This window comes from Salmo salar, chromosome ssa09 (genome assembly GCF_905237065.1).
Source record: "Salmo salar chromosome ssa09, Ssal_v3.1, whole genome shotgun sequence".
Lineage (NCBI taxonomy): Eukaryota > Metazoa > Chordata > Actinopteri > Salmoniformes > Salmonidae > Salmo > Salmo salar.
In genome coordinates this window covers 115,666,258-115,692,059 of record NC_059450.1, presented here as the reverse complement: position 1 = coordinate 115,692,059, position 25,802 = coordinate 115,666,258, and the positions used below count along the sequence as shown (strand labels likewise).

General features: G+C 45.5%; 1 protein-coding gene across 2 annotated transcripts in view; it reads right to left on the bottom strand.

The window, feature by feature from the left end:
- Positions 1 to 25,802, bottom strand: part of arhgap35a (Rho GTPase activating protein 35a) — a 104,825-nt gene that overhangs the window by 23,116 nt on the left and 55,907 nt on the right. For both annotated transcript variants that reach the window (XM_045724377.1, XM_014213449.2), the window contains exons 2-3: positions 20,411 to 24,226; positions 12,298 to 12,436 (exon numbers count right to left, since the gene is read on the bottom strand). In XM_045724377.1, the coding sequence (XP_045580333.1) occupies positions 12,298 to 12,436; positions 20,411 to 24,127 (3,856 nt within the window). In that variant the 5' untranslated portion in view covers positions 24,128 to 24,226. The remainder of the gene's footprint in view (positions 1 to 12,297; positions 12,437 to 20,410; positions 24,227 to 25,802) is intronic.

Below are 25,802 nucleotides of genomic sequence, written 5' to 3'. Positions count from 1 at the left end.
CAAAGCAGCCACCTAAGAAGATGGCATCTCAGGTAAACAGCACTGGGCTGTATTGATGTATCCTAAAAATGACATCTGTTGCTTTAGATTGAATGGTCATATCTCAGTTATTGTTTTAATATCTATAAAAAAATAAGCTGAGAGCGAGCTGACCAAGGGGTCGAAAATGTATATATTGCCAGATGTTCACTGTCCGAGGAACAGACCGTGGAAGCTTTATTGCTGGCAAAAGTGTCCATAACCAAAGGTAATTAAACTGTTCTGTGTTCTTTTCCTCCATCTCTGCCTGTCTTGTTGTACATGGAACCTGTCTCACGTGCATGAATTAAAAAACCCTTCAGATGTCAGCTGCTAATTTTCAGATTTACATCACATAAACACAGCCATTTTCACTGGACTATCTGTTGCTGCCAAGTCATGATTTCCCTGGGGGTTAGCCTTGCAATAACCAAGTGGTGAGACACATAACCCTCTATATTTAAATGTTTCAGGTACACTCCGATGGGTGTCCGCGTCACATACAGTATCTTCTATTGTTTGTCCTCATGTGTCTGTTTTTCAGCATAAAGTACTCTGTAGCCACTTAGTGTGGACACAAGGTGAGACCACACACACAATAACAGTCTCTCTCCTTCACTTCATCCCTCTCTCCCCAAATACGCTAGGTTACATCAGCTGTTTTGGTGAACCCCTCCCGCATCTGAACAGGCTGACACAGAATGATCATAGGTGAGATGTCACTTGGTCGGGTCAACAGGAAGTATTATTAAAGAGATGCTTTACATTGAAATACAGACAGAGCTGTAGTAGTCCCAGAGTTAATGTCCCCAAGGTCAGTTTTGTATTTCACCTCCTGATTTAAGATGACTGACAATGTTCGAATAAAATTTAAAAAAAAGCTTAATTATGCTCTCTCGTCTGCAGGTATGTTTTGATGTGAGAGAGGAAGCCAGTCCCGTCATCACCACCTCACCCACTCTTAAGATAACCTTCAGGCCAAACTGGGGGCCCAAGGCTTTCTGTCTTCTACACCTCTCTCCCCACCTCGTCTTTCTTCCTCGTTTTATAATGCACACCATATGTGCATTGAAGTACAGATTGAACTCATATTTATAATATTACAATTAGAATTATAATGCATTTATAACACCTGGATAATGAACTTCTTTCAATAAAACGTTTCACATTCTCCACTGGTTGAAATTAAGTAATCTCATTGAAATAGTATCCTGTGTCCTCAGATTAATGCAGATGGAGGGAGTTAGATATGCATATTTTCTTCTCTCTGTATATATGGATTACAAATCAATCATGTTTCTAGTCTATTGCATAGTTACAATGTGTAATCATTGACGTCCCAGGAGCGGTAAACACCGTTGAAGTGTATAATTGTAATACATACATGCAGACACAGCATCATTCAAATAATGGCGTTTGAAAAAGAATGTCTCAGATTTATACCTGAATTTGCCATTCGCACCTTTATTTGCCAAGGAAGAATACATTCAATGTACAGGCTACAATGTGGGAATGTGGGCTACAATGTACAGGCTACAATGCGTGGTAATAACTACAGTACATGTGTATATAGGACTTGCATCCTTGGCACAATAAAGTTATATTCTACTCTATCCATGGTTTCATTAATGCCATTCACACTTGAAGTTGATACAACAACTATGATAGCTGAGGTTCATAGATTGGTTTGAATATTAGTTCAGAACCTAACGTTTCAGGGTCCATTTACAGATCGTCTACACATCCATAGGCATACAGTTATTTTTATCTTCCACTACACAATAAGCAAGTAAATAGTTAGCTAGCTATGTTACTTCAGCCGCATTGCAAGGCAAGCTTACACAATTGTACATTCAATTTGCAGTAAATGCTTTAGCTAGCTAGATTCTTTACATCCACTATTTCACAAGACAACAGCCTGGTTTGCTGGTTTTCCCAGGAGTCCCTAAAAACATTAAATAACACGAATTACAAATGAATTCTAACACTAGCTAGCTGGCTAATGTTAGCTAGTCAGATAACTTGCTAAATAGCGATTTTCGTAAGTTAACTTTATGACGAAAAAATATGCAAACGTTTATCTCTACATTAAGTAACATTTTGCTCTCAATTGTAAAAATGTTCCTTGACTCGTTATGACGTTATAACAACTTACATCTGGTTCCACCGTAATGTTTTAATCAGCCATCTTTGTTGAAAAACACCACAAGGCAAGGGTGGCTCGATTCAAAATTCATCATTGGAACCACTCGATATGATTGGTCATATAAAAACTTTGGGACCCAAATGCATAATGAGTGCTCTACCTCCCCCCTTGTGGTGGTCTAGAGCAATGAAGCCGTGGCACTGTGTACCTCCAAGTCCCGCGGTGCAAGTTCACAACTTTTTAAGAAGGAACCACTGTAGGGCAGCAGGCTCTAAGGTGCAGGATTGAGTAACCGGGTGGTAGCCGGCTAGTGACTAAGTTCAGGGCAGGGTACTGGGTGAAGGCCGGCTAGTGACGGCTATTTAACAGTCTGATGGACTTGAAATAGAAACTGTCTCTCGGTTCCAGCTTTATTTCGTTTATGTAAAGATAAGATAAAAGTGAGAAAATTCAGATGGGTGAGAATATTATCACTTGTGAATAATACCCAGCTCATGCAGTCTAAGGGAAGAAAAAGTGAATTCCCTATTTTTGTGACTTGTTCAAAAATCATAGTTGCATGCAACATGTAGCCTAGCCCATAGGCCTATGTTTTGTTAAGGTTTGTATCACAAAAGTGGCCAAATAACTGTAACGTAACCGATAGGCCTAGGACCCCTGGAACATATTTGGAGAGCCCATAGCCTACAGAAAGCCTAGTGAAATGTGTTCTTACAAGAGGGTCCCAGCTTTTGTGATGCTATATTCATTACTAAATTCTTAAAATGAAGCACATTCATCCGCTTTACAACCGATGTAGCCTGCCTGGCATATTAAAAACGTAACCACACGTAACCTCCATTTGCTATTCGAGTGCAGGTTACGGATGAATTTTATTTTTTGTGGGCCATTGTAAATAAAAAATTATTCCACACACACACACACACACACACACACACACACACACACACACACACAGAGTATACAAAACATTAAAGGGATAATCCACCCAAAACTACAAATTCCTATTGTTAAGAGTGTTAAACCGTGTTAAATAACACATTTTTTTGTGAACAAATGTTTCATTTTGCTGTTATAACAAGGTTGGTAGAAACATGCGAATATCATTTTGGAGAAATATGTTGCAGCTCAAGTCTACTACAAAAACCCACAATTCTACTGTATGTTCTCTCTCTCCCTGGAATGGCTGGCTAGCTAGAAAATATAGCTACACACACAATAATACCAAACTCAATATGAGCATGTGAAGAAGCTAATTAGCTGTAAAATTACCTAAAACAAACCGGTCAATCAATTTAGGAGTCTAACTTACCAAGTTCAACTTGCAGTTTGTCTCTGCCACAGAGCTATAAAACGGGGTCTCTGCCCTGAGCGAGAACAACATTACGTTGATTTCCCACAGAGATCATTTTGAGGGGATGGAAACTCCATTAGGATCGGATTGCGTGATGATTAGTTTGGCAACAGCGTGACGCAGCATGACAATGTGAATGCGTTGGGTCGACAGTCAGTCGGGTGAGCCGTTTCTCCATTCATTTCATAATGGGATTCCTATCTCCATTTCCTACAGACACGGCGCATTGCGACAGATGCAAATTCATAATTTGTTACACTGTTTAGATTGAGCACATTAATAAAAATATGTACTTTGTCATGACGATATAAAACAGAAGGAAGTGTTCGACAAAAATGCCCATACCATCTATTGGCTGATTTTGGCAATCTGGAGTGCAGGTAATTGTTTTAAAAGCGGTGTGAAATATGATAGTGTGGTATCCCCATCTCCAGTGACAATCATCATTTAGCTACGACGCCTTCCTTCACGATTTCCTGATTTTCACAGGTGGACCACTTAGAATTTAAATCATGCCAAAAACATGTATTTTACCTACCCACTGACAGAATATAGGCTTTCACCAAATCGAGTTTTATGATATTAATTTCTGGGAGTGGATTATTCCTTTAAGAACACCTGCTCTTTCCATGACAGACTGACCAGATGAATCCAGGTGAATGAGAGACTGACGAAGTGTGTGCAGCCTGCACAAGAAACAGCAGAGAGCATAGCATGTCTTTCATGGAACTTTTTTCAAATCATCATTACAGTCACATCATGCAGACTTAGAATGTATTAAACATCAAAACATATAGCCTGATGTTTGTAGCACAACTAAAGTTGCATAAACAACTAAATGAAGCATATAGAAGGACCTGTTTCTTTGTTAACAGCTCAAAACAGAATAGTCGCATGCGCGCACTCCCTCGGGAAATCGTTTAGGAAAAATATCCTTTCTATTTTATTTAGCTATGTTGAATTGTATTCTTCTTACTTTAAAATAATGCCACAGAAATTATAGTGTAGCCCACAGCCATAGTCAGATCAGGACCTAACATAAGGACGACTCAGAGTATGCTATTCTGTTCTTCTGAAATAGACTACATTTCCTTCATATCATGTTTCTTTAGGCCTGCCTAAAATAAATAGATTTATTGTTGTGGTGTAGGCATAACAATCACCTGCTTACAAAATGTAATGACCGCCACAGCACTACTCTGGCAAGCTACCGCCATGCTCTTACCATACAGAGCCAGAGTGAGGTAACAAGGACAGGGGAGGAAGGGGGAGAGAGATAGAGGGAGGATGGTAGTGGAAATGCAGAGGTCAGAGAGCGTGATGTCAAGGTCAACTTCCATCACCTTCTTTGTTCTGAGAGCAGCTCTGGACCAGTTTCCTTTCCTCTGCAGCGACCGGGGTCAAACCAAACACTAGCACTTCCTGTGAACAGCTCATCTACATCCTGTCTTGAGCAACCATCTCCTGCTTCTACAGGACTATCCCATCTCATAATCATGACATATTTTTATTACATTTTCTTCCCCTCATCTCTCCCAGTCTTTTTCCACCTACAGTATATCAGACACCATCAAGTGATGTCCCAAACACAAACATGCCCACGATAAGCATTAAACTGAGAATGTGTGAACAGCTCTCGCTCTCTTCCTATCACTCATTCATCATGACAAACACACACAGAAGAGAGTGGCAGTTGGCTTCGGAGGCGTGTTGGCAAAGCATCTCTGACAAGGGTCAGACTGATCCTCAGCCCAGATGTGGGGTTTGTATCAGGGTCTCATGGCCGCTGGCAACAAGCAGCCGTTTTCATAGGCCATCACTGGCTGCTGCCCTTTACGTCGCTATGGAGCTCGCTAGAACAAGGAGACGTGCTCACGCACGCTAACACGCATTCATCATCTCAATACACACAACTCACTGGGTGGGAACAGAAACCTTACTCCGTATGGAGCGGAAGGGATGGAGAGAGAGAAAGAGAGCGAGAGAGATGGTGGAAGAAAGAGAAAGTAAAATTAGAGGAAAAGAAGTGGGGGTACAAAAAGGAGGGAATGCAAAAGGAGAGGAGTACGGGAAGATGGATCGAAAGGGAATAACTATCAAAGGTGTGAGAGGGATGAAGGTAAAGAGGGAGGACAGAGGGAGAGACTGTTGGAAGACGAGTGGGGGTGGTGGGAGCGCCCTTACACAGACATTGAGAGGGGGATGGAGGAAGGATAAGAGGATGTGTATAGGAGAGCAGTGGGCAGCTCGGACAATAACGTAGGGCGGGTATGTATTTTTGGTATAGGGTGAGGGAGAGGGGAAGGATGTAGGTCTGATCCATAACGTCACTTATCCCCAACGCCCTGGACACCTTTAGTGTTACAATCATAGAGCCGTCCTCTGCCTCTCCTCCGTCACACTCAACAAAAAGAGGGGGGCACAAGGAAGCGGCATGGCCGATTAATTAGGGCCGATTTCACGTTTCATAAATCGGTAATCTGCATTTTTGGACGCTGATTATGGCCGATTACATTGCACTCCATGAGGAGACTGCGTGGCAGGCTGACCACCTGTTACGCGAGTGCAGCAAAGAGCCAAGGTAAGTTGCTAGCTAGCATTAAACGTATCTTTTAAAAAACAATCAATCAATCTTAACATAATCACTAGATAAACTAGTAATATCATCAACCATGTGTAGTTGTTATCTAACGTGTCCTGCGTTGCATATAATCAAATCGGTGCCTGTTCATTTAATCACAGCCTACTTCGCCAAACAGGTGATGATTTAACAAGTGCATTCGCGAAAAAAAGCACTGTCGTTGCACCAATGTACATCAATGCCTTTCTTAAAAATCAATACACAAGTATATTTTTTTAAACCTGCATATTTATTTAAAAAGAAATTCATGTTAGCAGGCAATATTAACTAGGGAAATTGCGTCACTTCTCTATATGCAGCAGTTGGGGCAGCCTGGTTCGTTGCGAACTGTGTGAAGATCATTTCTTCCTAACAAAGACCGTAATTGAATTTGCCAGAATTATGATATAACATTGAAGGTTGTGCAATGTAACAGCAATATTTAGACTTAGGGATGCCACCCGTTAGATAAAGAATAAACGTTTTGTTTTCTAAACGATAGCTTCCGGATTTTACCATATTAATGACCTAAGGCTCGTATTTCTGTGTGTTTATTATATTATAACTAGGTCTATGATTTGATACTTTATAGAGCAGTCTGACTGAGCGGTGGTAGGCAGCAGCAGGCTCATAAGCATTCATTCAAACAGCACAACAGCTTGCAATACTTGAAGCACAGCGCTGTTTATGACTTCAAGCCTATCAGCTCCCGAGATTGGCAATACTATAGTGCATATAAGAACATCCAATAGTCAAAGGTATATGAAATACAAATGGTAGAGAGAAATAGTCCTATAAGTCCTATTATTACTACAACCTAAAACTTCTTAACTAGGAATATTGAAGACTCATGTTAAAAAGGAACCACCAGCTTTCATATGTTCTCATGTTCTGAGCAAGGAACTTAAACGTTAGCTTTTTACATGGCACATATTGCACTTTTACTTTCTTCTCCAACACTGTTTTTGCATTATTTAAACCAAATTGAACATGTTTCATTATTTATTTGAGACTAAATTGATTTTATTTATGTATTATATTGTTAAAATAAAAGTGTTAATTCAGTATTGTTGTAATTGTCATATATATATATTTTTTTAAATGGGCAGATTAATAAGGCATCGTCTTTTTAGGGTCCTTCAATAAATCGGTATCGGCGGTGAAAAATAATAATAATCGGTCGACCTCTAACACACACACACACACACACACACACACACACACACACACACACACACACGACCCGACTAAGTTTACTTCGCAGAAATAATATTACAGTACACTACCGTAATAAGTAAATTGTAGTGAAAGTGTTGAACAACATTCTCTGGACACTAACACCATTGAATGTCACGATGCCGTCATGATCAAAAACATGAATGTCACTGGCAACATCATCCTTAAAATAGCCTCCATGACTTATAAAACTGGACGGCACATTTAAGTTTGAGTCGGAGTGTGTGTGTCAGTGTGTGAGTTAGAGCAGAACTGTGTTTCACAGTGAGAATATTCCCATTTATTGCTAGTGTATCTCATGTAAAACATTTGGGTGTATCGCCATCTGAGCGCGTTTGTGTGTGTGTGTGCATATTTTTGTGCATGCCTTTATTTATTCATATGTGTGTGTGAACACACGGACTCCATAGTGAGAGTGTAATCAGAGGATGTGGCTAAGGGCTGTGCGTTGTGTTGCTGCAGTGGGTTCCTCCTCCCTCCTGCTGCACACAGAGAAAAAAAAAAAGAGCTGAGCTTGTTCTAATTTCCTGCTCTGTGATATCGATCTGACGAAGGGAGCTATAGGGCAGAAAATGACCACTACCCCTGAACACAGACAGAGACATTGGCATCACGCAGGAGAGCGAGCGAGAGGGGAGAGAGAGCGAGCGTGCAAGGAAGAGAGACAGGGGTGTAGAAAAAAACTAAGCAGATGAGGACAGTGGGGTAGAGAGAAGTGAGTAAAAGAAAGACTAGATGGAGAGAGGGTCAAACGAGGACACAAGGGAATCTGCAGGGGAAGAGAGGAGAGGAAATGGTGGATTAGGTGAAAAAGTGATGGAGGCAGGCAGGAGGTGAACTAAGGAGCAGGTGTGTGTGTGTGTGTGTGTGTGTGTGTGTGTGTGCCACTCCACTCTGCCCCCTGTGGTAGCTATATGCACTCAGGTAGGCAAGGGTGGCAGCGAGCGCCTCGCTGGTGCCCTGACTCAAGTGCGTATCTCTGGCCCCTTTACCCGCACATGACAGCGCAGAGGCGTCTGACTTTAATCCCTGTGTGGGAAAGGTTTAAAAATCAGACAAGAGATAACCCAGGAATGCACTGCCAAGAATGTCAATAAGGCATGTCATGGCTTTTGCATCCTCACACAAACACAGCAACACGCAGAATACTGTGATCTCGATTTAGCATTCTACAGTCAACGCTCACATTCGCATCATGGAATCAGTTTCCTGCTAGAGTGTCAAAGAGGTTCCATATAATAACTCCCCTGTGTATTCAGACCTGTCACTTCAACCACCTTCCTGAGACACACACACACACACACACACGCGCTAGTCTCCTAGGAGGCTTGAGTAACAGCTGATGTTAGGCTGAGCGACGTGCCCCTTGTGGGCCCAGGGCAGTGAGGTATTATGAAGGGGCATTAGAGCAGAGTGTGGCAGCAGGGTTAACTGAGCACAGGCCCATCTGTGCACCCAGTTCCACACACAGACAGAGACAGACCGACAAACAGAAAGATACACACACACACACAACAGTCAAGGAACCTGTGCCAGGTTAATCTGCTCACACACACACACACACACACACACACACACACACACACACACACACACACACACACACACGAGCACACACAGTGTCAAACTCTCACACATCAATGTGCACGTGCACACACACACAAACATACACTAACCCAGAAGCACTGCATAAAACTATCCCTTGTACAGAACTAATGCAGACCACACAGCACAACGAACACAGCTCCCAGGAAGTTTCCAATACAACAGAGGCCGCTTCCCAAATAGCACCCTATTCCCTCCATAGTGCACTACTTTTGCCCAGGGCCACTGCTGACTGTCACTATGGCCTCCTACAGCGCCACGGGCAAACACGAACAGCAGAACAATTCCAACAGAGAGAGCGAAGCAGAGGGGAAGAGAGAGAGACATCCTGCTCTCTTATCACAGGAACAGCTCTGACTTAGAGAAAACTACAGAAGCCTCCTCCGGGGAGAACCACAGTCCCACCAGAAACTACTGATAAATCACTGACTTGGGATTGATAAGAGAGGGAGAGGAATAGAACGAGATAAAGAAGGAATGGAAAGGTAGAGGTATGTGGGCTGAAAGTGAAAACTGTGAAAAGGGGAGAGAGAGAGAGAGAGAAAGAAAGATTAAGAGAGAGAAAATGCAAAAACCTAAGAAAGAAATTGAGAAACCTGTCCAACCAAAAACATAGAGACCCAGAAAACCTGAGTCTACGCCTTCACTATGGTGAATCAGTAAAACAATATAGAAATACACTACGGAAAAAGAAGGAACAGCACGTCAGAAATCAGCTCAATGTAATTGAAGAATACACAGACTAACCACTTCTGGGAAAATGTGAAAACACTAAACAAACAACACAAATAGCTATCTATCCAAAATTGAGATGTATGGGTAAACCACTTCTCCAATCTTTTTCAAATCAAATGTATTTATAAAGCCCTTCTTACATCAGCTGATATCACAAAGTGCTGTACAGAAACCCAGCCTAAAACCCCAAACAGCAAGCATTGCAGGTGTAGAAGCACAATGGCTAGGAAAAACTCCCTAGAAAGGCCAAAACCTAGGAAGAAACCTAGAGAGGAACCAGGCTATGAGGGGTGGCCAGTCCTCTTCTGGCTGTGCCGGGTGGAGATTTTATAACAGCACATGGCCAAGATGTTCAAATGTTCATAAATGACCAGCATGGTCAAATAATAATAATCATAGTAGTTGTCGAGGGTGCAACAAGTCAGCAACTCAAGAGTAAGTGTCAGTTGGCTTTTTCATAGCCGATCTTTGAGAGCCAATCTTTTTGGCTCTATAACAACGAACAAACAGCAAAAACATATACATGATCAAATACAAATCTTAGAATCGACTAATAAAAACTACCAGATCCCACTGGATTCTCCAATTACCTTGGAAAAAACATACGATATTATAAAATCCATGTCCGCTGCGGTTAAAATAGGCAAAAAAAACATTTCTTTCCACAAGGCCGTGGGGTGAGACAGGGATGCAGCTTAAGCCCCAACCTCTTCAACATATATATCAACGAACTGGCGAGAGCACTAGAACAGTCTGCAGCAGCCAGCCTCACCCTACTAGAATCTGAAGTCAAATGTCTAAATGTTTGTTGATGATCTGGTGCTTCTGTCCCCAACCTAGGAGGGCCTACAGCAGCACCTAGATCTTCTGCACAGATTCTGCCAGACCTGGGCCCCCTGACAGTAAATCCCAGTAAGTCGCCAGGACCACAAATACAAATTCCATCTAGACACCGTTGCCCTAGAGCACACAACAACAAAAATATTCATAGCTTGGCCTAAACATCAGTGCCACAGGTAACTTCCACAAAGCTGTGAACGATCTGAGAGACAAGGCAAGAAGGGCCTTCTAAGCCATCAAAAGGAACATAAAATTTGACATACCAATTAGGATCTGGCCAAAAATTCATGAATCAGTTATAGAACCCATTGCCCTTTATGGTTGTGAGGTCTGGGGTCCGCTCACCAACCAATAATTCACAAAATGGGACAAACACCAAATTGAGACTTTGCATGCAGAATTCTGCTAAAAAATATTCCCGGTGTACAACGTAAAACACCAAATAATGCATGCAGAGCAGTATAAGTCCGATACCCGCTAATTATCAAAATCCAGAAGAGAGCCAATACATTCTACAACCACATAAAAGGAAGCGTTTCCCAAACCTTCCATAACAAAGCCATCACCTACAGGGAGATGAACCTGTAGAAGAATCCCCTAAGCAAGTTGGTCCTGGGACTCTGTTCACAAACACAAACAGACCCAACAGAGCCCCAGGACAGCAACACAATTAGACCCAACCAAATCATGAGAAAATAAAAATGTGATTACTTGACACATTGGAAAGAATTCACAACAGAGCAAACTAGAATGCTATTTGGCCTTAAACAGAGAGTGCACAGTGAGAGAGAGAGAGTATCTGACCACTGTGACTGACCCAAACTTGAGGAAAGCTTTGACTATGTACAGACTCAGTGAGCATAGCCTTGCTATTGAGAAAGGCCGCCAAAGGCAGAAATGGCTCTCAAGAGAAGACAGGCTATGTGCACACTGCCCACAAAATGAGGTAAAAACTGAGCTGCACTTCCTAACCTCCTGCCAAATGTATGACCATATTAGAGACGCATATGTCCCTCAGATTACACAGATCCACAAAGAATTTGAAAACAAACCCAATTTTGATAAACTCCCATATATACTGGGTGAAATACCACAGTGTGCCATCACAGCAGCAAGTATTGTGACCTGTTGTCACAAGAAAAGGGCAACCAATGAAGAACAAACACCATTGTAAATACAACCCATATTTATTTTCCATTTTGTACTTTCACCATTTGCACATCGTTACAACACTGTATGTATATATATATATATATATATATATATACACACACACACACACACACAGCCACATGACATTTGAAATGTCTTTATTCTTTTGGAACTTGTGTGAGTGTAATGTTTACTGTTCATTTTTATAGTTTATTATCTACTTCACTTGCTTGGCAATGTTAACATGTTTCCCATGCCAATGGGGGACAGAGAGAGAGCGAGCGACAGAGAGAGAGCGAGCGACAGAGAGAGAGCGAGCGACAGAGAGAGAGCGAGCGACAGAGAGCGAGCGGCGACAGAGAGCGAGCGACAGAGAGAGAGCGACAGAGAGAGAGCGACAGACACCTTGCTGATATTGAGGCTTGCAACCTTTGCTCCCTGAATAGTAATATGGAACGAGTACAGGAGTAAATCAATAAAGCCACCTTCTCCATCTATATGCCATTATATTGATCTCCTCAATAGTCTCAGTAATCAACAGCATCCATTCAGAACAACAATCCAGCCTCTGTGTAACACGTGCACGCTTACCTGTTGCCTCAATATATCGGATGCACTTGTCGATGAAGAGCGGGATGGGTCGGTCAGGTGTCACCACGTTGGCCAATGGCACGCCAAAGTAGTTGCTTTCTACTTTGGATATGGAATGCCTGGGCTTGGGCCGCGGTTTCTGAGAGAGGGGGAGAGAGATGAGAACGGTGTTATCCTCTCTGTTCATCATCCATCCAAGACATGGATAGATTTGTGGACCATAGATATGGACGCAATTTTAATACTTTCATTCTTAACATGGGCATCTACTGTATCAAATCAGCACAACAGACATACACGCCCTTGCAGTAGATTCTTCTCAAGCTGATAAGAATCGTACATTCCTATCTCTAGCTGTGGGTGTGATAACACACCTTCATTCCACTTTTCACCTCTCTCTGTTTTCTTTATCCTCTGCACTCTTTCCTCTCCATTGTCATACTCCCTTTCCTCTACACTGCATCCCTCGAACATTGTCCCTACCGAAACGCAATCATCGTTTCTAGTAAGCCGCTAACCTCCTGCTGTTATCAGCATTTCATTTGTTCTTATAAGCTACTACAGCTACTTCTGTGCCGTTCAAGCCGTAACTTCACTTGTACGGTGGGTGCACTTAAATGGTGTTCAGCGGAAATGTGTTGCTGTCCCGAGAAGCCCGCCCCCCCCCCACCCCAGGCAGCGAGAGCAGAGCAGAGCAGCATGATACTCTCAGACCAGCCCCCTCTGCTCCAGTTACACCCCCCCATTACTTTACCCACCACCACCACCGACCTGCCCACCACCCCACCGACCTGCCCACCACCCTACATTCACCCGGCTATAGTCACAACCCAAAACTCTGCTCTGCTTCTTTTTCTTTTACTGAGACAGGATGTGGCCAACGCTGAGAAGACAACAGACCTCTACCACACAAGGAAAATAATACACGTCCTTAATAATAAAAGTAAAAAACACGAGACCAGGATTCCACCAATGTCTCCCTCTCTCTGTGTGCGGCGTCTTAGAATGGAACTAGGTGATGCAGGAATTTAAATTATTCCACTTGTCGGCTGAAGAGGTTTTAAAAAGGCTGGGGAGAGAAGAGAATGAACAAGGCAGAGAGAGACCTCTGCCAAGTCAGCCGGCCACAGCCTGGGGTGAATGTATTTGAACAGGGAGAGAGGGTTAGTTAGTTTCTACTGTGTACTCACTGCTGAGGCCTAACGGCGGCCAGGCAGACACAAGACTGGCTGGTTCTACCCTGACCTCAGATCAGACTTACAGGGACACTCTCTGTTTATTATACTGACCAGGCTACAGCTGCTTCTATAGCGACCCTCATCAATAGAGTGACAGCTGACCTGGGAACCTGATGACATTATGGCTCCCATTAAGTAATAAAGGCTTTAATGTAAGTGGAGCGGAGACACAGGCCCCAGATCAGCCCTAAGGCTGTGCTCTGCAGTCTGGGGAGTCGCCATCTTAGTCCCATTAAGCAGTTTTGTTTTGGTGGCTTAAATTAAGTTTCCCCTATACTGGTTCCGCCAACCAAATTCACTCTAGATTTGTGATGTTACGGAGCATCGTTCAGGACATACAGTATACAACTAAACACTTATATGGTTTATGGAGTAGAGGGACATCACTACTGTGTGTGAAAACATAAATCACCCTGTCCTCCCTACTGACACCCATGGTAATTATCACCCACACACACACAGCCAGACACACAGCGACAGGGTGGTTTGTGTCTCTCTCCCAGCCAGTCTAATCATATACACTGCCTTCGCTCCCACTTAGGTGGCACTTACGTGTCAGCCTCTCTGTGTGAATGAGAGCTATGGCAGGCAGATAAGACTGACGGTGTTGGGTCAAATGTTTCACTGCAGAGTGTTGGAGGGAGGGAGGGAGGGAGGGTGACGCCCATGTATGAGTCCTATATTCACTGTATTCTGCTTCATCAGCAGGAAGGTAAAGAGAGGGAGACAGTCAGGGAATGGGGGAAGGAGAATGTGTGGGAGGAGGAGAAAATAAACCCAGGGCATGTCCCACTAGTCTCTGGGCATGTCCCACTAGTCTCTGGGCATGTCCCACTAGTCTCTGGGCATGTCCCACTAGTTTCTGGGCATGTTTTGGTGGCGCACAGTTGGATCACTCAGCTGCCAATCGCTCTCTATTCACTTAATGAAAAGCCTACCTCTGAACAAAGCATTTCATAAAGCCATTGGGTCTAATCTGCACAGATCTACTTACCAAAGAGTGTGTTTTAAAAACAAGCCAGCCTATGGGACTGCAGCTAGGGCTGTGGCAGTAACAGGTTTGTAATTTGTAATGAGTGGGTTAGAGCTAGGGCTGCTTTAATCCAGGATAAAACAAAACTGCTGTACAGAGAGACCGGTATAATAATTCTCTCTTTTTACTGTAGTTAATGCCCTCATTCGGGGGACCGGTGAAAGAAATGTCAAACTATGCTGGCAAAAAATGTACCTTCAGTTTTAACGGCGTTTGTGTCAAATTATAGTGAGCCATGTCAGCATGGATTCAAGTATGAGAATTTTGTCTGTTTGTGGAATAATAGACAGCTCACACAAACACTTACAAAACACACACACGCACGCATATGAAGGGAAACTGACACACATACACAACTAGCCATAGCCTGAGCGTCCACTGTGTTCCTGATTCAATAAAACAGTTTCTCCTGAGCTGGGTGAGTTCAACAGCTGAAGATTCTCTGCTTCCACCCATGATTGGGCTAGTTTGGAGGACTACTGCGAAGCAGGAGAAAAGTAGGCCCACAGAGTGAGAGAAGGCAAGGCTGATTTAAAGAGCCTGGAAGGAAACCCAGACCTAGACCCTCTATAGCAAGTCAGACTCCAATGAGATGGGCTCCAGTGAGCAGAGACAACACAGAAAACCTGTGCGTAGCTCATGCACTCACACAGGTGAGGAAGTACACACCTATGCTCTTTAAATCAGCCTTGCAGTTTCTATGTCCGGCGCCGACAGAGATGGCCGCCTCATTTCGCGTTCCTAGGAAACTATGCAGTATTTCGTTTTTTTCTGTGTTATTTCATACATTGTTAACCCAGGTAATCTTAGGTTTTATTACATACAGTCAGGAGGAACTATTGGATATAAGAGCAACGTCAACTCACCAACATTACAACCAGGAATACGACTTTCCTGAAGCGGATCCTCTGTTTGGCCTACCACCCAGGAAAATGGATCGGATCCCAGTCGGCGACCCAAAACAACAGCGCCGTAGAAGGGGCAGACGGAGCGGTCTTCTGGTAAAGGCTCCATAGACATGCACATCGCACATCGCGCACCGCTCCCGAGCATACTACTCGCCAATGTCCAGTCTCTTGACAACAAGGTAGACGAAATCCGAGCAAGGGTAGCATTCCAGAGAGACATCCGAGACTGTAACGTTCTTTGTTTCACGGAAACATGGCTCACTCGAGACACGCTATCTGAGTCGGTACAGCCACCTGGTTTCTTCACGCATCGCGCCGACAGATACAAGCATCTCTCTGGTAAGAAGAAGGGCGGGGGTGTATGCCTTATGATTAACGAGACATGGTGTGATCATAACAACATACAGGAACTCAAGTCATTTTGTTCACCTGACTTAGAATTCCTCACAATCAAATGCCGACCGCATTATCTACCAAGAGAATTCTCTTCGATCACAGTCGTGTATATTCCCCCCCAAGCAGACACCTCGATGGCCCTGAAAGAACTTCATTGGACTCCATGTAAACTGGAAACCACATATCCTGAGGCTACATTTATTGTAGCCGGGGATTTTAACAAGGCTAATCTGAAAACAAGGCTCCCCAAATTCTATCAGCATATCGATTGTGCTACCAGGGCTGGCTTTACCCTAGACCACTGTTATTCTAACTTCCGCGACGCTTATAAGGCCCTCCACCGCCCTCCCTTCGGAAAAGCTGACCACGACTCCATTTTGTTGCTCCCAGCCTATAGACAGAAACTAAAACAGGAAGCACCCGTGCTCAGGTCTGTTCAACGCTGGTCCGACCAATCGGATTCCACGCTTCAAGATTGCTTCGATCACGTGGACTGGGATATGTTCCGCATTGTGGCGAACAACAGCATTGACGAATACGCTGAGTCGGTGTGCGAGTTCATTAACCTCTCTGGGCTAGGCGGGACGAATTCGTCCCACCTACGTAACAGCCACTTGCAGCCTGTGACGCGATTTTCAAAACCTTAAAAATCCTATTACTTCAATTTCTCAAACATATGACTATTTTACAGCTATTTAAAGACAAGACTCTCGTTAATCTAACCACACTGTCCGATTTCAAAAAGGCTTTACAACGAAAGCAAAACATTAGATTATGTCAGCAGAGTACCAAGCCAGAAATAATCAGACACCCATTTTTCAAGCCAGCATATAATGTCACCAAAACCCAGAAGACAGCTAAATGCAGCACTCACCTTTGATGATCTTCATCAGATGACAACTCTAGGACATTATGTTATACAATACATGCATGTTTTGTTCAATCAAGTTCATATTTATATCAAAAACCAGCTTTTTACATTAGCATGTGACGTTCAGAACTAGCATACCCCCCGCAAACTTCCGGGGAATTCGCTAACATTTTACTAAATTACTCACGATAAACGTTCACAAAAAGCATAACAATTATTTTAAGAATTATAGATACAGACCTCCTCTATGCACTCGATATGTCCGATTTTAAAATAGCTTTTTGGTGAAAGCACATTTTGCAATATTCTAAGTACATAGCCCAGGCATCACGGGCTCGCTATTTAGACACCCGGCAAGTTTAGCACTCACCATAATCATATTTACTATTATAAAAGTTTGATTACCTTTTGTTGTCTTCGTCAGAATGCACACCCAGGACTGCTACTTCAATAACAAATGTTGGTTTGGTCCAAAATAATCCATCGTTATATCCGAATAGCGGCGTTTTGTTCGTGCGTTCCAGACACTATCCGAAATGGTAAAGAAGTGTCGCGCGCATGGCGCAATTCGTGACAATAAAATTCTAAATATTCCATTACCGTACTTTGAAGCATGTCAACCGCTGTTTAAAATCAATTTTTACGCCATTTTTCTCGTAGAAAAGCGATAATATTCCGACAGGGAATCTCCTTTTCGGCAAACAGAGGAAAAAAATCACAAAGGCGGGGGCGGTCGGGTCACGCGCATAAGCCCAGAGTCCCTTGATCGGCCACTTGAGAAAGGCGATAATGTGTTTCAGCCTGGGGCTGGAAAGACGACATTCTGTTTTTTCCCGGGCTCTGAGAGCCTATGCAAGACGTGGGAAGTGTCACGTTAGAGCAGAGATCCTTAGTAAAAGATAGAGATGGAAAAGAAGTTCAAGTAATGGTCAGACAGGCCACTTCCTGTAAAGGAATCTCTCAGGTTTTGACCTGCCATTTGAGTTCTGTTATACTCACAGACACCATTCAAACAGTTTTAGAAACTTTAGGGTGTTTTCTATCCATATGTAATAAGTATATGCATATTCTAGTTACTGGGTAGGAGTGGTAACCAGATTAAATCGGGTATGTTTTTTATCCAGCCGTGTCAATACTGCCCCCTAGCCCTAACAGGTTAACAAGTGCATCGGTGATGTTGAACCCACAGCGTCAATTAAAATATTCCCCAACCAGAAACCGTGGATTGATGGCAGCATTCGCGCAAAACTGAACGCGCGAACCACTGCTTTTAAATCAGGGCAAGGTGACCGGAAACATGACCGAATACAAACAGTGTATTTTTTGACTGGATATCATAAGGTGAATGCACCAATTTGTAAGTATCTCTGGATAAGAGCGTCTGCTAAATGACTTAAATGTAAATGTAGTGTAGCTATTCCCTCCGCAAGGCAATCAAACAAGCTAAGCGTCAGTACATAGAAAGTGGAGTCGCAATTCAACGGCTCAGACACGAGAGGTATGTGGCAGGGTCTACAGTCAATCACGGACTACAAAAGAAAAACCAGCCCCGTTGCGGACCATGATGTCTTGCTCCCAGACAGACTAAACAACTTTTTTGCTCGCTTTGAGGACAATACAGTGCCACTGACCCGGCCCGCTACCAAAACCTGCGGGCTCTCCTTCACTGCAGCAAACCTGAGTAAAACATTTAAACATGTTTACCCTCGCAAGGCTGCAGGCCCAGACGGCATCCCCGGCCACATCCTCAGAGCATGTGCAGACCAGCTGGCTGGTGTGTTTACAGACATATTCAATCAATCCTTATCCCAGTCCGCTGTCCCCACATGCTTCAAGAGGGCCACCATTGTTCCTGTCCCCAAGAAAACTAAGGTAACTGAGCTAAATGACTACCGCCCTGTAGCACTCACTTCCGTCATCATGAAGTGCTTTCAGAGACTAGTCAAGGACCATATCACCTCCACCCTACCCGAGACCCTAGACCCACTCCAATTTGCTTACCGCCCCAATAGGTCCACAGACAACGCAATCGCAACCACACTGCCCTAACCCATCTGGACAAGAGGAATACCTATGTAAGAATGCTGTTCATCGACTACAGCTCAGCATTTAACATCATAGTACCCTCCAAACTCGTCATTAAGCTCGAGTCCCTGGGTCTCGACCCCGCCCTGTGTAACTGGGTCCTGGACTTCCTGACGGGCCACCCCCAGGTGGTGAGGGTAGGTAAAAACAAGGGTGCGTTCTCAGCCCTCTCCTTTACTCCCCTGTTCACCCTGGCCACGCACGCCTCCAACTCAATCATCAAGTTTGCAGACGACACTACAGTGGTAGGCTTGATTACCAACAACGACGAGACGGCCTACAAAGAGGAGGTGAAGGCCCTCGGAGTGTGGTGTCAGGAAAATAACCTCACACTCAATGTCAACAAAACAAAGGAGATGATCGTGGACTTCAGGAAACAGCAAAGGGAGCAGCCCCCTATCTACATTGACGGGACAGTAGTGGAGAGGGTGGAGAGTTTTAAAGTTCCTCGGCGTACACATCACGGACAAACTGAAATGGCCCACCCACACAGACAGCGTGGTGAAGAAGGCGCAGCAGCACCTCTTCAACCTCAGGAGGCAGAAGAAATGTGGCTTGTCACCAAAAGCACTCAAACTTTTACAGATGCACAATCGAGAGCATCCTGTCGGGCTGTATCACCGCCTGGTACGGCAGCTGCTCCGCCCATATCCGGAAGGCTCTCCAGAGGGTAGTGAGGTCGGCACAACGCATCACCAGGTGCAAACTACCTGCCCTCCAGGAGACCTACACCACCCGATGTCACAGGAAGGCCAAAAAGATTATCAAGGACAACAACCACCCGAGCCACTGCCTGTTCACCCCGCTATCATCCAGAAGGCGAGGTCAGTACAGATGCATCAAAGCGAGGACCGATAGACTGAAAAACAGCTTCTATCTCAAAACCAGACTGTTAAACAGCCATCACTAACATTGAGTGGCTGCTGCCAACATACTGACTCAACTCCAGCCACTTTAATAATGGAAAAATTGATGTAATCAATTTATCACTGGCCACTTTATATAATGTTCTCATACCCTACATTACTCTTCTCATATGTATATAGTGTACTCTATAACATCTACTGCATCTTGCCTATGCCGTTCAGCCATCACTCATTTATATATTTTTATGTACATATTCGTATTCATTCCTTTACACTTGTGTGTATAAGGTAGTTGTGAAATTGTTAGGTTAGTTTACTTGTTAGATATTACTGCATGGTCGGAACTAGAAGTACAAGCATTTCGCTACACTTGCATTAACATCTGCTAACCATGTGTATGTGACAAATAAATTGGATTTGATTTGATCAGTGCATTAGGAACACTGTTGCTAGGTAACTTTGATAAAGGGTGGTAGGTGAAGACAAAACCCTATTAAACAGATGAAAATCATTAAGTAGTCTATAATAGATTGATAGAGATTGTATATGAAGTCAGTCATAGGATGAAATCTAAATGAGTCACAGCTGTTTTTCTCTTTCTCGAGATGCTCTATATACAGTATGTCACCGGTATAAATAATACAAAAACTGAAAGTATGCAACCTGACGTGATGTTGATGAACAATACACAGACATAAACACACTGGTGCACATACCTTGGTGTTTCTGCGCAGGCTTCTGAGGATGTTCCTTCTCTTGGGGTCCTCACCCTCCTCGTTAATGGAGTTGTCCCCTTTGTGCGCCCCGCCCAGCTCCTCCGGTGCTTTGGGCGGCCCCAGCTCATCATCACTGCCGATGGAGAAGCTAGTGCGGAAGCTGCTGAACTTGCCCAGGCGTTTCGAGCGGTCGCGGTACAGCCGCGGCTTCACCCCCAGAGCAGACATCTTCCGCCTCCGCTCCAGGGAGCTGCTGTCAGCCTCGCTATCCGAGCCATTGCCCCCGCCGTTAGAATGCTTGTTGGCGTTGCGGATGGTGATGATCTTGCCCTGAGTGCTGTCATGGGGCACTGAGTAGATGCTCTCCTCCTCTGTGGGCCTCTGTTTGGTCACGGCATCCACGGGCTCGGCATAGTCCGATGGGTCATAGCCACCGTCGCTGCCCGGTGCCCAGGTGACAGCAGGGGGTAAGGAGCGGCGGTTGGTCCCTTGCTGGTCCATGTAGGGCCCCAGGTTGACTTTCCGTATGGTGGGCTTGGGCCGCACCTGGGGGGGGACCTTGTTGTTGAGCTTGCTCTCAAAGGTGCTGATCTCGGAGATGACTGAGAAGGCGTCGCTGGACTCCAGGTCGGGGAGCTTGAAGCCCCCCAGGTGGGAGGTGAGGGTAACGTCAGGGTAGGGAGGCGAGGGCTCCACGTCCTCCTCAGAGTCTAGCAGGGTGTTGATGGGGCTGGGGGAATTGCAGCGGGCCGGGCTCATGCTCTCAGTGGTGCAGGCCTCTGCTACATTATCGTACATGTGTGTGGCCTCCACTATGGTGCGTTTCTCCACAACCTCCTTCAGGAAGGGCTGGAAGAGGTCTATCCTGTGCAGGCCTCCCACCACCCCTCCAGGCCCGCACACTACTGTGTTAAACCTGGCCTCGATCTCCCGGGCCAGCTCCTCCCCCTGCCTCACCTGGTCCCTGGCCACCTCAGAGTCCGACAGCTCAGCCTGGCTCTCCCCCACCGCAAGCAACTGCACGGGGATGATGTCCTGCACCTCGCATAGGAACGCACACAGGGTCTCCATGGACGCCTTGCGCCTGGCAGAATACACGGCAATGTAGCCGTGCACCAGCCGGCTTTTCCGTAGGGCAAATGAGGAGTGGAAGGAGAGCAGGGAGAGGTCGATGGTGTGCCTCTGGGCCCCCACCGTGAGCTCTAGGAGCACGGACGTGCCACTGCTCAGGCTGGAGGCCGGCCGACAGTGCTGGGGCAGCAGGAGAGGCGAGAGGAGCTGCTCCACATCATAATCGTCCCCACACATCAGGCACATGACTATCCGCAGGTCTGTCTCGGGGATGGGCTGGGAGTGAGAGTCTCTGAAGGAAGGGGGTAAAGGAGGGGAGCTGCTGCCTATGCTCCCAGGGGGCCTACGGCATTCTAACAGACCTTTTAACATTTGGTTGATCTGCTTTTCGTTCACATTGCGTCCATAGCCCACCCCAGGGGAGGCAGGGTCTAGGTAACCACACTGTAGCTTCCCAGCCACCTGCTGCCCCTGGAGAATAAGTGTGTGGGCCGTCTCCCCCCCAATGTCCCTGATGGACCCTACTCCCCGTTTGGTGACTAGGAGCAGGTTCATGGGCAGCTGAAATAGACTGTTTTCCCTTCGGCCTAGCGTGGACTCTCTGAGCTTCTCAATGCTTTCCACAATGTAGGATAGTGACTCCTTAGAGTTGTAGAGACACAGGACGCCATGGGGGGTGAAGGTAGGCGTGTGGAAGGAATTGACCGGCAGACGCACGTTACCCTCTATGGGCCGGAGGGACAACTCATACATTTTCCCATCCAGCACGTACCGGTCATCATTGGTGCACAAAGCCCTGATCTCATTGGCCAGTTCTCTACCAAGGCCATCTTTACCCAGAATGACCAGGTTTATCCGATCTGCGTTCCCGTCGCCCGGTTTATGGCTATCGAAGAAGGAGTATCGAGTGGGGAACTTGGAGGCTAGAACCTGTTCAATCTTACAGTCCACACAGTGGGGGCTATTTGGGCAGGTCTCCTTGGTGGGGTGGTAGACAAAGTGGATATGCTTGAGAACCAAAGCGTCCCTCTCTGCCTGCAACTTCTGCAGGGCCTTGAACCTCTGCTCCTCCCCTAACACCTCCTGGATGGCCCCCATCTTCTCCTTACTGGGCTTGGCGTCTACCTCCAGCTCATAGAAGAGCTCCGAGTACTCCAGCAGCAGTTCTTGGAAGTCCTCCTTGGCTCGGTCAATGATCTCCTTCTGGTGCCTGTTGTAGATGTCTAGGTACTCTGGTTCCTCGAGCCACTGATAGAAGTCTTCATTCATGATGAAGCTGCGTGCCTCCTCCCAGGGTTTGCCTGCTGTGATGAAGGGAGAGGCAATGAGCTTCTCCTTGAACTCCCACCTCATCTCCGCCCGTTTGCGCTCATTTTTCAGGTGCTCCAGGTGGCTCTCGTAAATCGTCTCAGCCACAGGGGTCTCCAGGAGATCCTGGGGAATCCTCTCGTCCTCCATGTTGTCTATGTGTGGCGTGGTCTCCCAGGGGGTGTCATCCAACACAACGAACCAATGGGAGAAGTCTTGCTTAGTCTCCAGAACCTTCTGGACCCCGGACCAGCTCAAGTGGTCGATCTCGTCCAGCTCAGGGACTAGGGAACCCAGTGCTTGAGGCAGGGTGCTGAGATAGACCTTTCGCCTTCGCTCAATGTGTTCCTGTTTGAGCCTGTGGACGTGCTGCTGGAAGAGCTTCTTGGCTTTAGCCGTGCCCTCCAGGAAGACATACTCCTTGTACTCTGAGGAGGTCTGCATGCGCCGGTTGATGTTGGGCCACGTCTCATTGTGGTTCTTCACGATGCGGCTGACCAGCCATTCATAGCGGTCTTTAGCCGAGGCAATCTGCTGGCTCTGCTGCTTCAGGGCCTCAAAGTAGGGGATGATCTTGGGCTTGCCCCGGCCCTTGTCTATCAGCTGCACTAGGGTAAGGAAGGCCAGGTCTACGTTGATGTTAGAGCGTGCTGATGTCTCCACCACCTGGAGGTTCTTCTTGGCCAAGGCGAAGGTGTGAGAGTCCTTGATGTAGCGCTCCACCCCCTCGTCGCACTTGGTGAGCACCAGAACCACTGGCTTCTTGTTCTTGGCTAGCTGGTTGTAGAGATTAGTGATGAACTTCATCTGGTCGTCAAAGTTGCGGTTCATGCCCCTGCTGACGTCCACACAGAGGAGGAAGCCATCCACCATCAGCTTCCCTTCTGGCATCTGCTTCTGCTCAAAGTCCTGCTCCAGCCCTAGCTGGTCCGTGCAGAAGTACATCAACTTCTCTGCAGAGGCCAGCTTGTTGGAGGCAGCCCTCTTGATGTAGGGCTGGAGGGCTGTGGAACGGTGTGGCTGGAACGTCTGGTCATCAATGAACTCTGTCTGCTCCACCACATGCATCCTGCACTCCGGCCCCTCCTCCAGCACCCGCCCCGTTTCCCCCCAGAACAGGAAGTGGTCATTATTCACCACACGTCCCCCGAAGTCACTGGTGCTTAGCACGGAGGTGTGGTCCAGGTAAAAGTCGTCTGCGCTGGGGCGGACGAAGCGGTTGCACAGGCAGGACTTGCCCACACCACATTGCCCCTTCTCTTTCTCTGTGCCGGACAGGCCCACCACGACCAGGTTGTAGGTGGGCGCCTTTGCATCTTGCTTTTTTGCCATCATCATCGAACGCAGGCACTCATCCTGCCATGCCCACAAGCTCTAGGGAGGAGGCTGCCGGACGATCTTTCCATGCAAAGATTCTTACTGGCCTTGGGTCTGACCCTACAAGAGAAGGAGAGAAAGAGAGAACAAAATATATAAATAAGAAAGACTGTGGGAATGATTCATTGTCATTATTCAATTCATTATTTGGAGGGTGTTCCATGTCTCATTTAAATTCCCACATCGTTGCTGTGTGATGTCAATGTTTAATCTGCTACAGCCTTCCCTGTAGCTCAGTTGGTAGAGCATGGTGTTTGCAACACCAGGGTTGTGGGTTCGATTCCCACGGGGGGCCAGCACAGAAAAAAAAAAAAAAAAAGTATGAAATGTATGCATTCACTACTGTAAGTCGTGTAAATGTAAATTTCAGCGCTGAATGTTTCCTGAAGAGATTGAGGTCAGAAGCAAAGCTGTTGGAACGCTACACCTTACTTAAGACAACTGCAGTACAGTCACTATTAACTGACGCATTCCTTCACATTTAACCTCTTTTTGACATTCTACTACCCACCATCCTTAAAGTAGTTTCCTTATGGCTTGTTTGAAAAACTTACAAAAGCAGAACAGGACCTTATGTAACGATACATAATTATCTCACATCTAACAGTGTTGTCTAAGCCAGCAGCAGTTCTAAAAGACGTGATGATATAGTTCTCGCAAACACAAATCCACATACATAGCGGGAGAGAGGAGAGAGATACTAATTGGGCAACTAGGGAAGACCAAACTGCCTTTTAAAAGGCTGCATTGAATGTTCGCTGCTTTCCTCTATATCAAAAAAAATGTTTTCCTCTGGTCCTGAAAAAAAGACTCCGCGGACAGACTGTGATCACTAATTATGATCTCAAATTGCATGTCTCGTCACATTTGCCGAGATGTAATAGAGGTTCAATTTGGTATCATGCCGTCTGGAGATATCACTTGCAGATGTTTCTTTCCATGCCTCGCACAATGTCCTCAGAGCAAAAAAGTTCATCACTACACAACAGATCCTATTGGCAGAACACAGGCCTACAAATCATAAATAGAGCTCCTATGGGTAGAAATGAATGAGAGATAACATTCATGCTGTTTTTGATAGGCAGGCCCTATCTAAGCAGTCAGGCTCGCAGGGAACAAGAAAACCACTAGACAAAGCCCCAAAGCACTAGACAGCTGTGTACAGTAAAAATAACCCACACCCAGTTTACGGTAATTCATCCATGTATTTAGTAAACACATTAAAACCACTGTTAATGATGAATGAATGGGGCTTTTGAGGCAGGGTTTGGAGAATACATAATACCCACTGAATTGAGTTAGTCAGAGAGTCACTATGAAGAGAGAACTATCTGCAGAGAAAGAGAAGAGTTCAAAGTCCATCACAGAGAGAGAGAGACAGAGACGAATCCAGACACTGTAGATAATATACACACACACCACGACCACAGGTAGGACGGTTGTAGGTTTAATAGTAGAACGGGGACAATAATATAAGGGATTCAAAAGTTACTGTGCAAAGCAAGTTCCAGCTACCCAGACTCTGTTTACTGTAACACTACAGCAGCACACGCCTACTACAGTAGGTGCATCACCAAGTGGCAGCACAAAAGAGATCAATATCAAAAGGAATGTCTTGTGTTTTGATATTTGCAGA